Genomic DNA, 15,852 nt, shown 5'->3' with positions numbered 1-15,852 from the left:
TCTACCATAAGACCACAACAACAATTGTTGCATCTGTACACTGTCCATTCACAACAAATGGCTAAAATTATATCTCAAAATGTGCATTGATCATTAGTAAGCAAGGAGTACAGGGTAAAAAAAAAATCATCAACCAGTAAATGTATGGTCATTACCAACAAGGAAAATGTCTCTCCAGGTAGCAACTCTGCTAACTTAGCAACAATCTCCAGACAGTGCCTTTGAAATGACTGCCATTCTGTCTCAGACTGAAACAAAACCAAAACCACAAAATTAGTATTGTATGTAATATATCAAACACGAGAAGGTGTGTTTCATCAAATATCCGAACACTGAGAAGTAGGTTGAAAAAACGAGGCACAGCCAAGTTTTTTCAAACCTCTTCGAGGTGTTTGGATATCTGATGAAACACACTTTCAAGTGTTTGATATGGCTTCTCAAATAATCAATAATTCTTGGTCAAATTCAAGGCTAAAGTTGGCAAAAGTTTATGGTAATTAGGAGTACATATCCAAACCACAGTCACAGTAGTGATTTTCTTTGATTTCTCTCAATGAATTATTGAGTTTCAGAAGTAAGTTATGAGACAGATTAAGAACTCTTGGCTGAGATGGGTCAACAATAACATAACTTATTATTACAATTAAACTATATGTGGAGTCTACATTGATTACATTTGTATGAACGCTCAGTGCCACTAGCACTAATGACACAAATGATGGATCAGAGAATTAACTCTACAGAGTAATAATGTTAGAACAGTTTGCTTATTTAATATAAGTGAACCCATGAATTTCCTGCTGAGCGTTAGCCCTAGTAAGGAGATGGGGGACCAAACAAGGCAAAGAAAAAAACATTCAACCTTGGCAGGAATCGAACTCAACACCTCCGGATTTGATGTGAACGTGAAGGGTACAATGAATATTGTGCCACTACTAATGAAACAAATGTGTGGGGTCAGCTAGATGTCAAAACACTCAAGAAGCAAGCCAAAATAATGAGTGTCAACTTTTTTGTATTACTGTATCTTTTAGTTACACCTGACTACAGCTAGAACATTTTGTTAACTGCTGCAATCGCACATTTTTGAATATAATTCCACTGTTAATAACAATAAATAAAATTATAATTTTATTACTTCTATCACAGAAATTAACATGCACATGATCAAAATGCATGTCACAGATGCTAAGAACCTAATCAAAACAAAATTATTAAAATTTTAAACTATGGAAACTGGTCCAGAACAATCCTGAGGGTTTACTTGTGATTCATCTAAACAACTGCACTGTGTAGAACTCTAACAAATCAATACGGACACAGAAGAGTTTGCCTTACATCATCATCCAAGCTCTCATCATCCAGCTCTTCCAGTTGTGTCTGATTATGTCTGAATTGTATTTTCTTCAGCAACTCAGTTACGAGCATCAAAAGAACTTCCTTGTATCTACAGTTTACAAAGATGTTGATCAGTCAACTGAAAGTCATATAACATTGCAACTGGGAATTGTTTATAACTTAAAGATTCAGTAACAATTTTCAAGCCTTTAGGCCCGAAAAAACAAAACCTGCTTCATCAAAATTAAATATTCTATGGAATAAATACAGTCAAGACCCACTGCATGTACTATGGAAACTGTACAGGCCAGAACATTATCAATTTATTATACTGTATTAGATTAGCAGGGTGTCTACATTAAGTTGGCTAATTTCAGAGCATATACACTGTATATATGCTGAGACCAAGAAAAATGGCTGTAAAGTGTAATAACAAAGTGTGGTTTGACTGTATACATTGTGGTTCAATTTTGTTTTTCGTTCAGATTTTTTCAAAGCAGTTTATATTTTTTTAAACTGGTTTTGTTATTTTTTTGTGCAATTTGAATGTGCTGTGGGGTATTTTCTCTTACAGTATCAAATGGGGTAATATTTAAGCTTAAGCGCTGAATTTAAAAGTTACTAGCTTTCATGTAAAGTTTGGGTTAGGGTTAGGAATGTGGTTTGGGGTATTGACTCCTAGGCTATCATATAGGTTGGTGTTTAAGTCTAAGCACTGAATTCAAAAGGTTAGCAACATAGTTTAAGATCTAAGTTTAAGTCTAAAGCTCCATTCATGCCAACAAAACATGTTCAATTAAACCAGACTTAGCAAAATGAAAATTGACAACAGAAGCTGAACCATTGGCTTTAACGTAGGATTCTAGTAAACTTTAACTTAAACTTTCATTTGTGCTACATCTGTAGTCAACAAAAAACTGGAAGCAGCTTTTATAAAGGAAACAGTAATTAATTTAAACTGTGTTTCACTAAACAGCTTTTAAATGTGTTTAAGCCTTGGTGTGAATGGGGCATAAGTCTAAGTTTAAGAAGTTTAAGATGGTTTAAGATGTCAGTGGTTTGGGGCCTTGCCTCTTGTATCTTGTTATTTAATGAGCAAGAAACCGTGCCCCACATTGCCTCCATTCGCTTACACATAAATGTAAACAGCGTACATACTCCCAGTCTGGAAACATACTGCTAGGAACCCCAGCAATGGATCAGCATCCCATCCCGTGCATAGAGCAATGCTGTCCAGGTAGGCCCATGTGGGCAGCCTGCTACTTTTGTACCACTGTAACTGCCTGCCATTTTCCTTACACATGTATAAAAATGCTAATAATGTTTACAAAACGGAGCCTGTGATGACTACACACACCTGCTGACGGTAGCTTCAGCCTCTGCTAATTTATCACTTCTGGCATTTGCCACTTTACCAATGAGATAATCCAGAAACACTGCCCAGATGTCAAGACAGGCAAAAAATCCTTCTAGCTGGGGCTGAAATACACAATCAACAGTAAATATTACAATAAATATCATCCATATTTTAATTATCAATATTTAAAAATAAAAACTTTTTTTTCAGATATACATTATAAATGGTAAAGGATACCATTTAGGACTCAGAATAACCTTACAACAGACATATGTTACTTATTTACCAAAACAGGATCAATGTGTACCAATTCAATCTAAGTATACATGCAAAAGGTGTACTGCATTATTGTATGGATACAGTGGAACCTTGATTTAACAAACCTGTATATAATGAAGTCCTCTGTATAACAAATGATACGAGTTCTCCAGCCCGACCTTTTAAAATGTATGGAACAGAACCTCGATATAACGAACCAATTTCCCTAGTCCCTTGGCAGTTTGTTAAATCAAGGTTCCACTGTACACTGAACATAATTTGTACGGGGCAAAACTTTGTTTGTTCTAACCAATGTTTTAGTGTACCATTCTTATACCCCCCAACCATTTAAACAAGATTCACTAAGCAAGACCATTCATTGACATACAAATCTTTGCAGTAAGCAGGATGTTTGTCACATGAACTTAGGGTGCATTATTTTGGGGCTATTCTAGCTATTCTTGTTCTGGTTTAGGAATAACAGGATACACAGAATTTCAATTTTGAAAAGAACGCTCCTAAAATCTGGAAACGGAATACCCATAGTGGAGGTGACCTGAGAACTACTATGTCTACGTGCCCAAGTGGCCGCGTAGGATTTCCTGCCAAAAAGTTCCCAAAAGAATGCGTATTCTGTCTATTCCAAGTGAACCGTGTTACCTATACCAAAGTAAAACTATGGGTTTGCTATGGTAAATTATGGATCATATCTGGCCCATATATGGGAAAGATATGGGATGGTTAGACCATGATATGGAACTGACATGGAGCCCAGTTTTGTGCGAATTCAAGATACGGAAAGTGTAATTCCTTCCCTTCTGTTCATTCTGCTATTGGGAGCAGAATAGGAATTGGAATAGCTCCCAAAAGAACATAAATACCATCTATTCTGAGTATTTCTATTCCGGAATAGTCCCAAAAGGACACGCCCTTAGTTTAATGGCCTTAGCTCCCACAAGTATCCACTGAAACCCAGTGGTAGAGCTTCCAAACTAGAAATCAGAAGGTCATAGGGACAACTCCTGTTGGGAGACATTGTTCAGTCTTTGATTGTAATAACTGTTAGTAATAATATTAATTTGATCCTTAAACAGTTGTAAGTCTGGCCCGTCTAGATTAGCTCTCGCTACCTGCAGGCCAGTCTCTCTTTTTTGCTAAATTTTTGAATTTTTGAATAAACTTAAACTTAAACTTAAACTTTCTTGTTCCGAGTAAATGTATGTCTGCATCACTGACTAAAAAATTCGGTGCAAAAATCATAAATTTAATTTTAAAATTGTTTTCTCGGTTTCATATTTGTGCTCACTTTATACAATGCAGGGTATCCATGTACATGTACTGGCATTCGAAACAAGTAATATCAAGTAATATAAGTGATTGCTGTCAGTCAAAGCTTGTTGTATATTGAAGATAAAAAGTCTATAGGATGCTGCTATGAAGTGTTACCAAACAGGCACCAGTACACTGCATGTGTATGTTAAATCCAACAGAACACAAATACTTGAGGCTAATTTTAAAAGTGCACAGTCCAAAAGAGCTGGCTAGGTTTATTAAAAAGCCTGCTGAGATTTTTCTTACATGTAGCTATATGCCAGTAGGTAAAAATTTTTACCTGTTTGAAAGTGTACTTGAAGAGCAATGTCAGCAACTCCAGCACAGGGAAGTGTGAGCTGTTTTCAAATCTTCTCAGGTGTATGCTCACAAAGAGTCTCAAGAACTCAGTAAACTTGCTCAAATAGCTGAAACATATTGAATAAACATTTGTAAATGAAACTTGAATACTATTTTGATAAATTGTATTATTTTATTATCTCTGTTTTTGAGAAAAACAAGGTCAAAAGACCACATCAGCAAAAGAAAAACAAGGAAAAAAGCAGAAAAAAGATGCTTTGTAGCGAAAAAAAAAAAAAACAGAGAAATTTTGTTTAATTAATTTGAAGGCCACGAGCAAAAATTCAGGTACTTTTGAGAAAGATGAAAATTCAACAAAAGATGATTATGCCCTCAGCCCTTCAATTTACAAAAGTAAATAAAACAAATAAAACTCTTGATTTAAGTGTCAATGGATTTAGTGCAGAGCACTAATTGGGGACACTTTCCAGATCAAATTGGAATTTGCAAATGTTGGTTTTTGAGGCGAGGGGAAAACCGGGGAGTACCCGGAGAAAAACATCTCAGAGAAAGGATGAGAACCAACAACAGATGGAGTGTAATCACACAAACTGCAGTCAGAGAGAATGGTTGTAGTTTATTGGTCATTTCTTTGGCAACAGCAGTGCTTCAGTTTGTATTTTACAAACCCCACCTCTCATCCTGTTCTGTGAGTAAGTTTTCCACAGCCTGAGCACCTGTATCTTTCGTTATCCTCTGTAGCAACTGAAATGTCTGTTGAAATAACTTTAGCAAAAACTCCTCAAATTCCACCGGCACACAATTCTTGGACAAGAGTTCATTGATACAGGACATTGCTGAGACACCTGACACAAAACAAATCAGAAAAAACACTTAACACTTCAGTCATGTACATGTTATCACTGTTAACCAACATGTAAAATGATGGTGGAGGGAGGCCCTAACTATGACCCCCCCCCCCCAACCACATTATGGACAATGTATCATCTTCAGCTACATGTACTGTATGTACTATAACAATAAGTGTATTATTGTTTGTCTCACGATGTAGTTACTTTTGAGATGTAAATCGCGACGTTTCAACTGCTTACTGCTAGTCTTCATCAGGCGATGAGGTCGACTGGTCATGCGGCACCAACGGTCGGCTATGATTGGTGCATTTTAATCCTCACTGTTTCAGCGAGAAGTTGCTCCCTCAGCGGTCCATTGAGTCGAAACGTCAAAATGTCGCGATTTACATCTCAAAAGTGACTCCATCATGAGACAAATGATAATACACTTACTGTTATTGTATCCACCACGATGAACAACAATAACCTCTTTCTCGACATGTATGTACTAGTCTCACACATGTACATGTAGAATCAACAGTCATACTCTCAAGGGTGGGGGTGAAAAAATAAAACAAGTGCTTCTTCATCTGCTCCCTTCCAAAGCCCCTACAGCTTGATATCAGTAGGTGCCTTACTTGACAAACAACAAAACTTGCACTTAATTTAATACTTGCTGCATGCAACAAAACTGAAGCATAGCATATGTGTGCCTCCAATTTTATTGCATCAATGTACTTCAAAATTTATTGTTACAAGTAACGTTACACACAGTAATTTATGGGTGGACACATAAGGGAGTTAAAAAATTACAAGTACAAATTAACTATACCATAAAATTCCGAGCAAATAATTAAATGCACAGGCTCCTCAAAAAATCAACTGCCCACCAAAATCATCATCAGGCAAGAAATAGAGTGGGAATCCAGGTGCTCTAGAATGCATGTATAAGTCCATGGAGTGTTTGTGTTAGCTATTTGATGCTGTTTTAGGGGCTGTTTACTTGGGGGAGGAAGATCCTAAAAGGCGGATCAACTTCTCGTTTGGTTTACATGCAGAAACTTTGGTCGGAGTGGTTACCAAGTGGAGAAGAAAAAGAAGAAATTTTGTTGGCCTTGAGCAGCTGAACGCCCGGCTGCCGCCATTTTGTTCTTTTTTGTCCCTAGTACTAGGATCTTCCGAGCAAAGGTAGTTTACATGGTGCTAGAGTCTTCCTAGTACTAGGATCTTCCTATCTCTCAGCTAGAAAGATCCTATCTCTAGGAAGATCCTAGCCCTAGGGCTAAGTACAACTTTTTACATGTAAACTGAATACGGAAAACATATGGCGCTAGGATGATCCGCCTTCTAGGATCTTCCTCCCTCCATGTAAACAGCCCCTTAGCCTGTTTTCATTTAAACACAAAATTCTCCCTAGGTTATACATCAGCATCTCTGAAAACAAGTTCTTCCAAAGTCAGTAAGCCCCTAAACATTACTTTGGACCAGTGTAAGTTAGCTACAGCAACTATTTGTTAATTAAAAGCATATTGCACCATTTGTCTAGGCCTTAAATCAACATAACCATTTACTCACCTAATTGTGCATTACCCACAACACCGCTGCTAGAATTTGTTGACACAACACTGCAGCCAAATTCCGCAAGATAAAACACAGTTGACACAAGCGGCGGTGTAATGGTGGTGGAGAGAGGGATCCAGCTAAAGAGATGTCCTAAACATTTGAGAGCCAGATTACTTATTTCCTCTGATTCAGAATCTAAAGGGGGCAGTGGATGCCCTAAATTATGTCTTGATTTCATTGGTGAATTACTCAATAACCTTCCTACTAGACAACTACTTCCTGGATGCTGCAGTGTCTGATCATTGGTAGATGTAGATGAAAATATTGATAATGACCCCGCCCCTGCCACTGAAGGACTTGTACTTCTTGCTGGTGACATCCCATGAGTGGGAGAAGGGGGAGGGGTCACTGTAGTTGCAAGTCGGCGGTGCTTTTCTAACACTCGGTCCAATAGATGTGTTAACAAAGACAGGATGCCAGGAACTTCATTCAACAACAGTCTATGTACTTCAGTTTTCCTGGCAATACTTAAGTCCTCTCTAGGTGACGCCATTTCCTCTGATGTCGTCTGGAGCATTATTAAGCCCAGCGTAATTGTGGAGGGTTGCTGGAGCAACTGACAAACAACAACAACAACAATATATAAGATACAACATTAAGGGGTACCCTTTGTTCCATATGTTCTCCACATCTCTGGATAGTCCAAGAAACTTGTGTTTCTTACCCACTAATACAGAGTGATATGTATATTTTTGCGCAGTTTATAACTACAGGGAAATTAAAGCACATCTAAGATTAGGGCTGTTGCAATCCAAAAAGAAAATTTGGGGTAAACGCACATTTTTTCAGAGATATTAGCTTCAATTTGAAGAAATTGACAAAAATTGTTATTTATGTATTTTACAGCTTTTTTGAATTTTTGTTGCTTAATTGTCTCTGCAAAATCATCATCATCTTCATTTATTTAAACACGGAATCCCTTTGATAAAAATGCTCTTCCAGAAAGCCATGTAAAAGATACAATAAGTCATACAATATAGGAAATAGGAGTATAAATAAGTTTTAAGTATACATGTATATGAAAAAATTACAAAAAATTATAAATAATACAATATGGAAAACATATAATAAATCAAACAACAGGAGATAATTAGAACTATAATGCATAAGTAGGAGACTAAGGTCTTAAATATATACAGCTATTTCAATTAACGTTGTCGGATCAAAGCTGAAAGCTTAAAGACAAGACCGAAAGTTTACGTGGGATTTTTATGAATTAATTCATCAAAATCAGTCATGCCTGGAGAAAACGATAGGTTGTAATTAGCAGTACAATGACCTGCACGTGCAGGGATGATTTTGATGAAATTATTCATAAATAACAAATAATCCCACAAAACATTGCGGTCTTGTCTTTTAGCTTTGTTTTGATCCGACAACGTTAATTGAAATAGCTGTATATGAATAAAATTAATTACAAATGTAATAAATATAATTTCAAGCTTGTCTGACCTTTGACCTTACCAGGCAGACTATTCCAGAGAACCGCCCCTCTATATAATGGAAGCTGTTTTTTCCAGCTTCAGTACATATGGTCTTGGTACAAATAAATTGTACGCAGAGTTTCTCAAGTTGTAAGAATACATAGAGTTTGTGCATGTAAAAATTTGAGTTAAAGGATTGGGTATGCATATAGTTCCATTAATTCGTTTATACATTATTGTAGCTAATTGCCTTATCCTTTGTGTCTCAAGATTATCCCATCCAAGTTCATCCATGAATGGGTACTACCAATTATTATTTTCTTTTTGGATTCCAGTAGGCCTTTTTCAGCTCCCACATACATAGTTTGAGTAATAAACTGGACAAAAATAACTCTGTATTAGGAGACACTGTCCTTAACGTGATTATTTAATTTATGGAAAAAAATAGTTTGGAAAATGATCACCTACCTCAATAATATTTGAAAAGAAATTTGGGTAGAAATGAGGCCAGTCAACCCGTCCAATGTCAACAATCACTTTGACAAGTTTGTTTGTAATGTATACTGGAAGCTTCTTGTGGTGAGACAGCAGGTATTCATTGAGAAATCGACGCACTTCTGCCTTATCTCCTGGGGGTGCTCCTATCCACTGTTTATTTATTAGATTCTGTAAAAATGAAATAAAAAGTTAAGATATGGTGAAACCTGTGATAAGTGGACATTTTGGGAGCCTCGCTATGTCTTATTAAAGGTTGTCTGCTTAATACAAATGCTGTGCAAAAAGAGTTTATAATGAATCCTTTTGTATCCCCTTGTTCATTATACCCCTATGTTTTCATTATATCTTAGTTCACAATTCAGAATGGTAACAATCTCCCAATATACGGCATGGTCTAGAAAACACTTGATATAGGTTTTGCGTAAGAAAAATAATGGCTTCATTTTGGTGTCCCCAATTGTCTGCTGCTGTTCCTTTTACAACTGGTAAATATGGGAAAAACACTATGGTCCTCAAGCTAGTGTCTGCTTTAATAACAGAGGGTGTATAGGTCCACCAAATACAGGATTCACTGTATGAAGAAACTAAAAAAATGTTAATTAAGATGACTTTCTTGTAGAACCATGAGGCTGTAAGTAGAGTGTTTACAGCTACACCCTGTTCTGTGATACATGCATAGTTCAGTTTCATTTTCATGTCTGTCGACATCTCAAGGGGGTCATGTGAGTATCAACCGGGCTATGAATCTTAAAACCTTTGATCTCACACCATCTCATGCATGCAAAACAACTTCCCATGCCCTACAAATTGAAGCTTGTAAATGTTAAATCAACCATTGTTTTTAGAATTTATCATGAATTTAACAAGTACTGGGGAATTAAATCACCATATTTGCTGTGACAGACATTTGTTTTTGGTTTGAAAATTTTCAATTAAGTTAACTTGCATTACTTTTATTTTCCACTGTTTCATAATTATTATAGTAATGAATCTGAGAAAAAAGAAAATGAAAAATATCTAGCATGAAAGTTCTCAAACCAAGCATAAATTATCCAGAACAACTTCACAACTTTAGAAATCTTTGGAACCTCTTTCAGAGTCTTTTTGAGGTCTTAAAAGAACATCACCAGAAATTCTGACAGCTCTCACAGGTAAACACATCAACCATCTGAGTTGGAAAAAAGTTAGCAGTTATTAAGTTAAGCATTCCCCTACCTCAAACACAGAAATTGCATACATCAGAACATACTGGTTTGAACAGTTGTTCATAAAATATACACATTGGTGCCATGCTCCTGATTGCTGACTAAAATTATGCAAGACTTGCTCTAAAAAAGAAAGCAAAATTAGTAAGAAGCATAGGACAAAATGGCCTTAATGTCACTGTTCCGTTTAGAGTATCCAAACATACAAGCTTTAATGAAACGTAGAGTAATAAACTAAAGTAAGGACCACAAGACACGTTTGGCATTAATTTGGGGGACACCGCTCGGCGATTGGCGTGACTGGCGACTACTATTGCGTGACCATTTTAAGGCCTCACTTCTCTGGCACTTCCAGCTGCACCTAGGCCAACAACAACAAAACACAACAACGCACTGCAACAGCAGCACAGCTAGGCCAGCAGCGCCACTCCAAGAAGAGTATTGGCAGGTCGCAAAACTAGAGCGCTACGAGCTGCCATCTAGGCCAGCAACGCGCAAACCTAATTAACTGAATGACCTATCATGCCTCACCTATCTCACCAGCGCTGCTGGGTCGGACCGGAGTATTGGCAGGTCAATATTACCAAAAGTCATTGAAATGAACTAGAGAACTTAGCTTGGGGAAGTCGCTACGCAGACTTAACCGAAGCGCAACCGCTGATAGGCATCCCCAAGTTTATTTGTTATATCACAGATCAACCCCCAAAGGGAGGGAGGGTGGGTACATTTTTTACAGCGTAACAGTAGATAAAACCACGTCGTAACCAAGTGTGACTTAGAATATTCTATCGCACATTTAAAGCTAGACAGCGTTCAATGTCAGAGCCAATGGCCAGGGTTGTACTATGCTTATGATAGACTTTACATCATAGCAAATGCGACATGAATGCACCATTCACTGGTTTAGCCATACAGAAAAAGCGAACTAACTTGTCTCCAGACAATGTCGCAACATATTACAATGTGACTATTGACTAACGTGACAATGATACAGTGATAAGTCTAAAGTACAGTACGTAGAGATGCCACCCGGGGCTAAGGGCGTCACGTTCCATTAACTGCGTTTTACAATTGTATTGTAAAACTTTCTACATGACCTCTATGGGAGGTACCATAGAGTACAAAAAGGAACAAAAAAGGTTACAGGTGGGAGGGGGAGAGGGGCAAGGATGGACTTCCTATCCCACCCCACCCCTCCCCCCACCTCCTCCATTTTTTACGCTCCTTTTCTCCAGAAACTTTCATTTGCTTCTCATGCTCGCTTCCAAAAAGGAAGTGTTACAGACTCCTTGACCATGCTTGCAAAAAAGACAGCTACTCTTCCCCCTGTCTGTTGAGATTTTTAATGAGTTTCGCTAAATTTCAATTTTTTTTGTTTCTGACTTTTTGCATGGAAGGCCTGTAGACTAGTTTGATCTAAAGCTAAGAGTACATCCAGTACAAAAACATATCTAGATTTTGATTTTTTTTCACACATAATTTTGGAAACTTTAAAAAACTGGCCTCAGTAGTTTAAAAAGTGAATATGCTCACTATACAAACACAAACAACCCACAATTCCTGGATTCGCTCTTAGGAAGAGCTAACCCTCGAAAAATCAGTACTCGAATCTCTTTACGGTGGCCAATTTATCTTTATTTATCAACTCTGTTGATAAACCAAACGTTTGTTTCTACTCCCTACCAACGGAACACCACAACCCTCCTCCAAGAGTTCTCAAGGTTATGGTCTCTGGATAAAGTCACCCCCCCACCCCCTCCCTTTTTACAGCACTATTCAACAGCCATGACAATGAAAAGAAATATTTGGTACCTTGTATAAATAAAGACCAAAATTTCACTTCCAATAACATTCTCCTTATATATTCAAGTGCAAGCAGCATAATATTTATTACACTGTACCTATTTCTCTCTTGCGATGGTTGTTGGTAGAAGCATCAAAGAATTCATTCATAAGCAGCTCCAAGGCATGAAGAGATGCTGTATCTGAAGACTGAGACACAAATAACTTACAATAAGAACAAAGTTGCAAATGAATGTTAATATTATTACAGGACAAGTCAGGGTACGAAATAAAATTTGACCAAAAGTTGGTGAGATGGTATTAAAATAATGGTCTTTGAATGACCATTATTTTAATACTCACTTAACATAACAGCCACATTAAATGTCTTAAAAAATTATTGAACATTACTGTATACATGTAGCTAGCTGTACCATGGGATATCTGAACAGCTTGTTCCCCTGCCGTAAGGCATTTATTGGTTTGCTTGAGGAGGTCTAGATTCCTTTACAAAATAATGGCACAGGGAAACCACCACACACCCATTTCCAGTTAGGAGTTCATGTATGACCCCAACCCCCACTTAACCCTAACCCTAACCCTAACATAAACCCTTTTCATGGGTTCATCCATGAACTCCTCTCCCATTTCCAGTTTTTTTTTGACATCTATTTAACAAATTGACAACGGTGTTTTGTGGTCCATACTCTTTTAGTATAAATCTACCAACCTTCTATCACTAATGCTGTTCTCTATTTAACAATTAGATTATGAGCTCGAGATTTCTATCGCGTGATTTCGCCCTCATCAACTATCACGCATAGAAATCGAGAGCGAATAATCTAATTGTTTTAGTATAAATCTACTAGTTGTTCAAAACTAAACAAGTAAATTATCTATTTCCTCATCGCAGACACTTCGAAAACGCAAAGAAGCGGCCGCCATTTTGTTGAAAATCGCTACTCACTATCTATCACAGAATAGATAGCGAGTAGCGTAGCCAATCAGAGAACGGCATTCGTGATAGAACACTAGTAGATTTATACTAATCTGTTATAGATAGTGAGTAGAGTGAGTAGCGCATAGCATGCCCTATTTGTATCATTATTCAACAAAAACGTGAACCTGTCTTGTTAAGTTTTGAACGACTAGTAGATTGATACTAAAACAATTACTGACATTATTCGCTCTCAGTTTCTATACCTAATAGTTGATTCAGGCTTCGCCCTTATCAGCTATCACGCAATAAAAATTTCAAGCTCATAATCTAATTGTTAAGTAGACCATAAAATGACGTCATACGATGTTTAAAACTCAAGTGGAACCATGAGCAACAGGCAAGTCGTTTCACTGCCAAGTTTTGAACATTTTATGGCATTAATTTTTATGGTCTATTAGAGTATAAACCATGGAAAACTGCCATAGATTTGTTTTTTTTACAATAACATGGAAAAAAGCATAAGCAGAATTGACTTTAGTTTCTCTTGAGAAAACACGCACATTACGTCTGGCATTACTTTTATTGCCTATACTGTTATAGACAATAGCTAATCAGTACGCGGAAATTTTGGCAGCTATTGTAATAGTTATAATTAACAATTATTCCATGAGCACGCGTTGGATATGAGATGCCCAGGGGCCCCACTCACATATTTTAATGACGGGGGGGGAAGGTCCGACAGAGGTTCATATTTTATACCAAAAAAAAAATCCTAACTTCAGAATTTGTCTACCCAATAAAATCCCTACTTTTTTTGGCATACCCAAAAAGTCCCTCAGTGTTTTTGCATCAGCAAATTTTATTATTTATCTTCTGGAAAGCTAAAATATGCCAACTTCAACTTTGTTTTTGGTCAAAAACAAATACAAAAAGCTTGCATGACTGTTATAGTGTCTCTTAATCCTATCTTCTGCGACAACTTTACAGGAAGATATTCGTTATGACATCTACAGCATGTCTTGTCCTTAGCACATTCTTTGCTTGCTATTGTACCGGAACATCCCAATGTAACAGACCTCGTGGCATCAGACTTTTCACCATATTTCTCTCTTGATTAGATGCGCGTGGAGTGCCGGTAATTACTTTTCAAATAGATCACAATCTCAGAAATATCCCCTAATACCACACAAGCAGTAAATTGCACTTACGTTATTGTTGACTTGAGCTGATGAAAAATACAATACCCAAAAAAATCCCTGTGTTGTTTCTGCGACCCAAAAAAATCCTGGCATCTTTCATAGACCCAAAAAAAATCCCTTTTGGCCAAAATGTCAGACCCAAAAAAATCCTTCAGACCCCTCCGTCATTAAAATATGTAAGTGGAGCCCCTGGGATGAGATGATAGATAGCCAACGAGGCGTGTAGCGCCGAGTTGGCCATAATCATCTCATATCCAACAAGCGCAAGTGGAATAATTGTTTTATTAAAAACAATAAAGAAATATTGCTAGATCTTGCTGATTTCGCTTTTGGAAAACCACCAGAAGACAACTTAATGGCCGCTATTTCTTGGGCATGGTATAATGGCTCATATACCATGGCTGCTAAGCCAATCTAATCTGTGGAATTGCATTATACAATGATGCAGTTTCTAATAATAATAATAATAATAATAATAATTAAACAAGGGAGCCCAACTTGCCGTAGCATTTTTCAGTGGGGCCGTAACAATATAATCATGCAAAATTAAAAATAATTAATGATAAATGTTATAAAAAATGCTATTTATATATTAATATCTACATATGAAAATATATTCCACTACACTTTAAAAGTGAAATGGTCTTCATACAGTGGAATTGCTTCTCGCACCAGGGGTATGTCCTAACTATTTCTGATTTTTGTCAAGAACATGTACCCAAAATAATTATACCCTTACATGGATAAGAAAAGTCGGAACACTCCTCAACACGCGAACGCGTCAATAAAATCATCTCGCTGGTTAGAATATGAAGTCATTCATAACTTTTAAGTGAGTTGACTGAAAAAAGCTTAAAGGCGAGATAGTAGACAAGTTATGCTTGATTGAAGAATCCATAGCTTACCATCTCTACTAATACGATTTTCGTTTCTGTCGTTATGAACGGTCGGTCGTCATCAACGCCATCTAAATTGAAAGAAACACATTTCGAGGGATGTTCAAATAAATATGTCGCACGTAACAGAGTGATGACAGTCTTTTTACGCCGTCAGATCCAAGGAATGCAGGCAACGTGGACGTTATCTACGGCATCTGCGCCAGAGATCCATGACAAGTGAAATTCTGCCAGGCTTTCCTTGTGAGCGAGAATAAGACTTCAGATCTCGACTTGCGAGGAGAACAACCTGCCTTGCCACAAGATAGAAAGAATTATGGAGGTGACTCTGCCTTTAGAAGAAATTTCGACGATTTCAAGGACGTATTAAAAAAACGGTGCCCAAACCAGTTAAATTCTCGTCAGATTGCGATAGCTGTGCCCCCTTCTTCCTGCCCGGCCCATACATCAAGACGAGGCTATTGTCGCAAGCACATAGGGAGGGGTGGGAAGGGGAATCAAGCGGAAGAGTAGGGGTTTGGATGGACGAGTTTTTTACTCGTGTATATCCCAAATTTATACCTTTCTTCCACTGGATAAGGGTCTTTGAATCATTATACCTGTGACATGCAATACCGCTGTTAGAATTTCAGGAATGGCCAGCGAAGGGCAAATGCAAGGCAAGATTTAGGCTCTAGCTGTGCACATTTATCCCCGACTTCCCCTCCCAGGATTAGAGTCGTTTTACAGAAGTAAATTTTGGTGAAGAATAGGGAATTGTTTATCATGGAAATGATCAGTGGTATGAACTGAAGGTATGCCTCTTCTGGAAAACAGCAAGTCTGGGATAAGTTAGGAATTTAGGCATCTGGTTTGGATTAGAGTTGATTA

The 15,852-nt window shown here is 37.4% G+C and overlaps 1 protein-coding gene across 1 annotated transcript in view; it reads right to left on the bottom strand.

The window, feature by feature from the left end:
• Positions 1–15,407, bottom strand: part of LOC146487994 (exportin-6-like) — a 29,507-nt gene extending 14,100 nt beyond the window's left edge. The window contains exons 1-10 of the mRNA XM_085125334.1: positions 14,992–15,407; positions 12,067–12,157; positions 10,176–10,288; positions 8,931–9,128; positions 6,991–7,594; positions 5,259–5,430; positions 4,566–4,692; positions 2,696–2,817; positions 1,339–1,447; positions 156–248 (exon numbers count right to left, since the gene is read on the bottom strand). Of these exons, the coding sequence (XP_084981460.1) occupies positions 156–248; positions 1,339–1,447; positions 2,696–2,817; positions 4,566–4,692; positions 5,259–5,430; positions 6,991–7,594; positions 8,931–9,128; positions 10,176–10,288; positions 12,067–12,157; positions 14,992–14,994 (1,632 nt within the window). The 5' untranslated portion in view covers positions 14,995–15,407. The remainder of the gene's footprint in view (positions 1–155; positions 249–1,338; positions 1,448–2,695; positions 2,818–4,565; positions 4,693–5,258; positions 5,431–6,990; positions 7,595–8,930; positions 9,129–10,175; positions 10,289–12,066; positions 12,158–14,991) is intronic.
• Between the last annotated feature and the right edge of the window lie 445 nt (positions 15,408–15,852).

This window comes from Pavona decussata, unplaced genomic scaffold (genome assembly GCF_977016875.1).
Source record: "Pavona decussata unplaced genomic scaffold, jaPavDecu1.1 SCAFFOLD_12, whole genome shotgun sequence".
Lineage (NCBI taxonomy): Eukaryota > Metazoa > Cnidaria > Anthozoa > Scleractinia > Agariciidae > Pavona > Pavona decussata.
The sequence above is the reverse complement of the archived record's forward strand: the minus strand, read 5'-3'. Positions and strand labels throughout refer to the sequence as shown.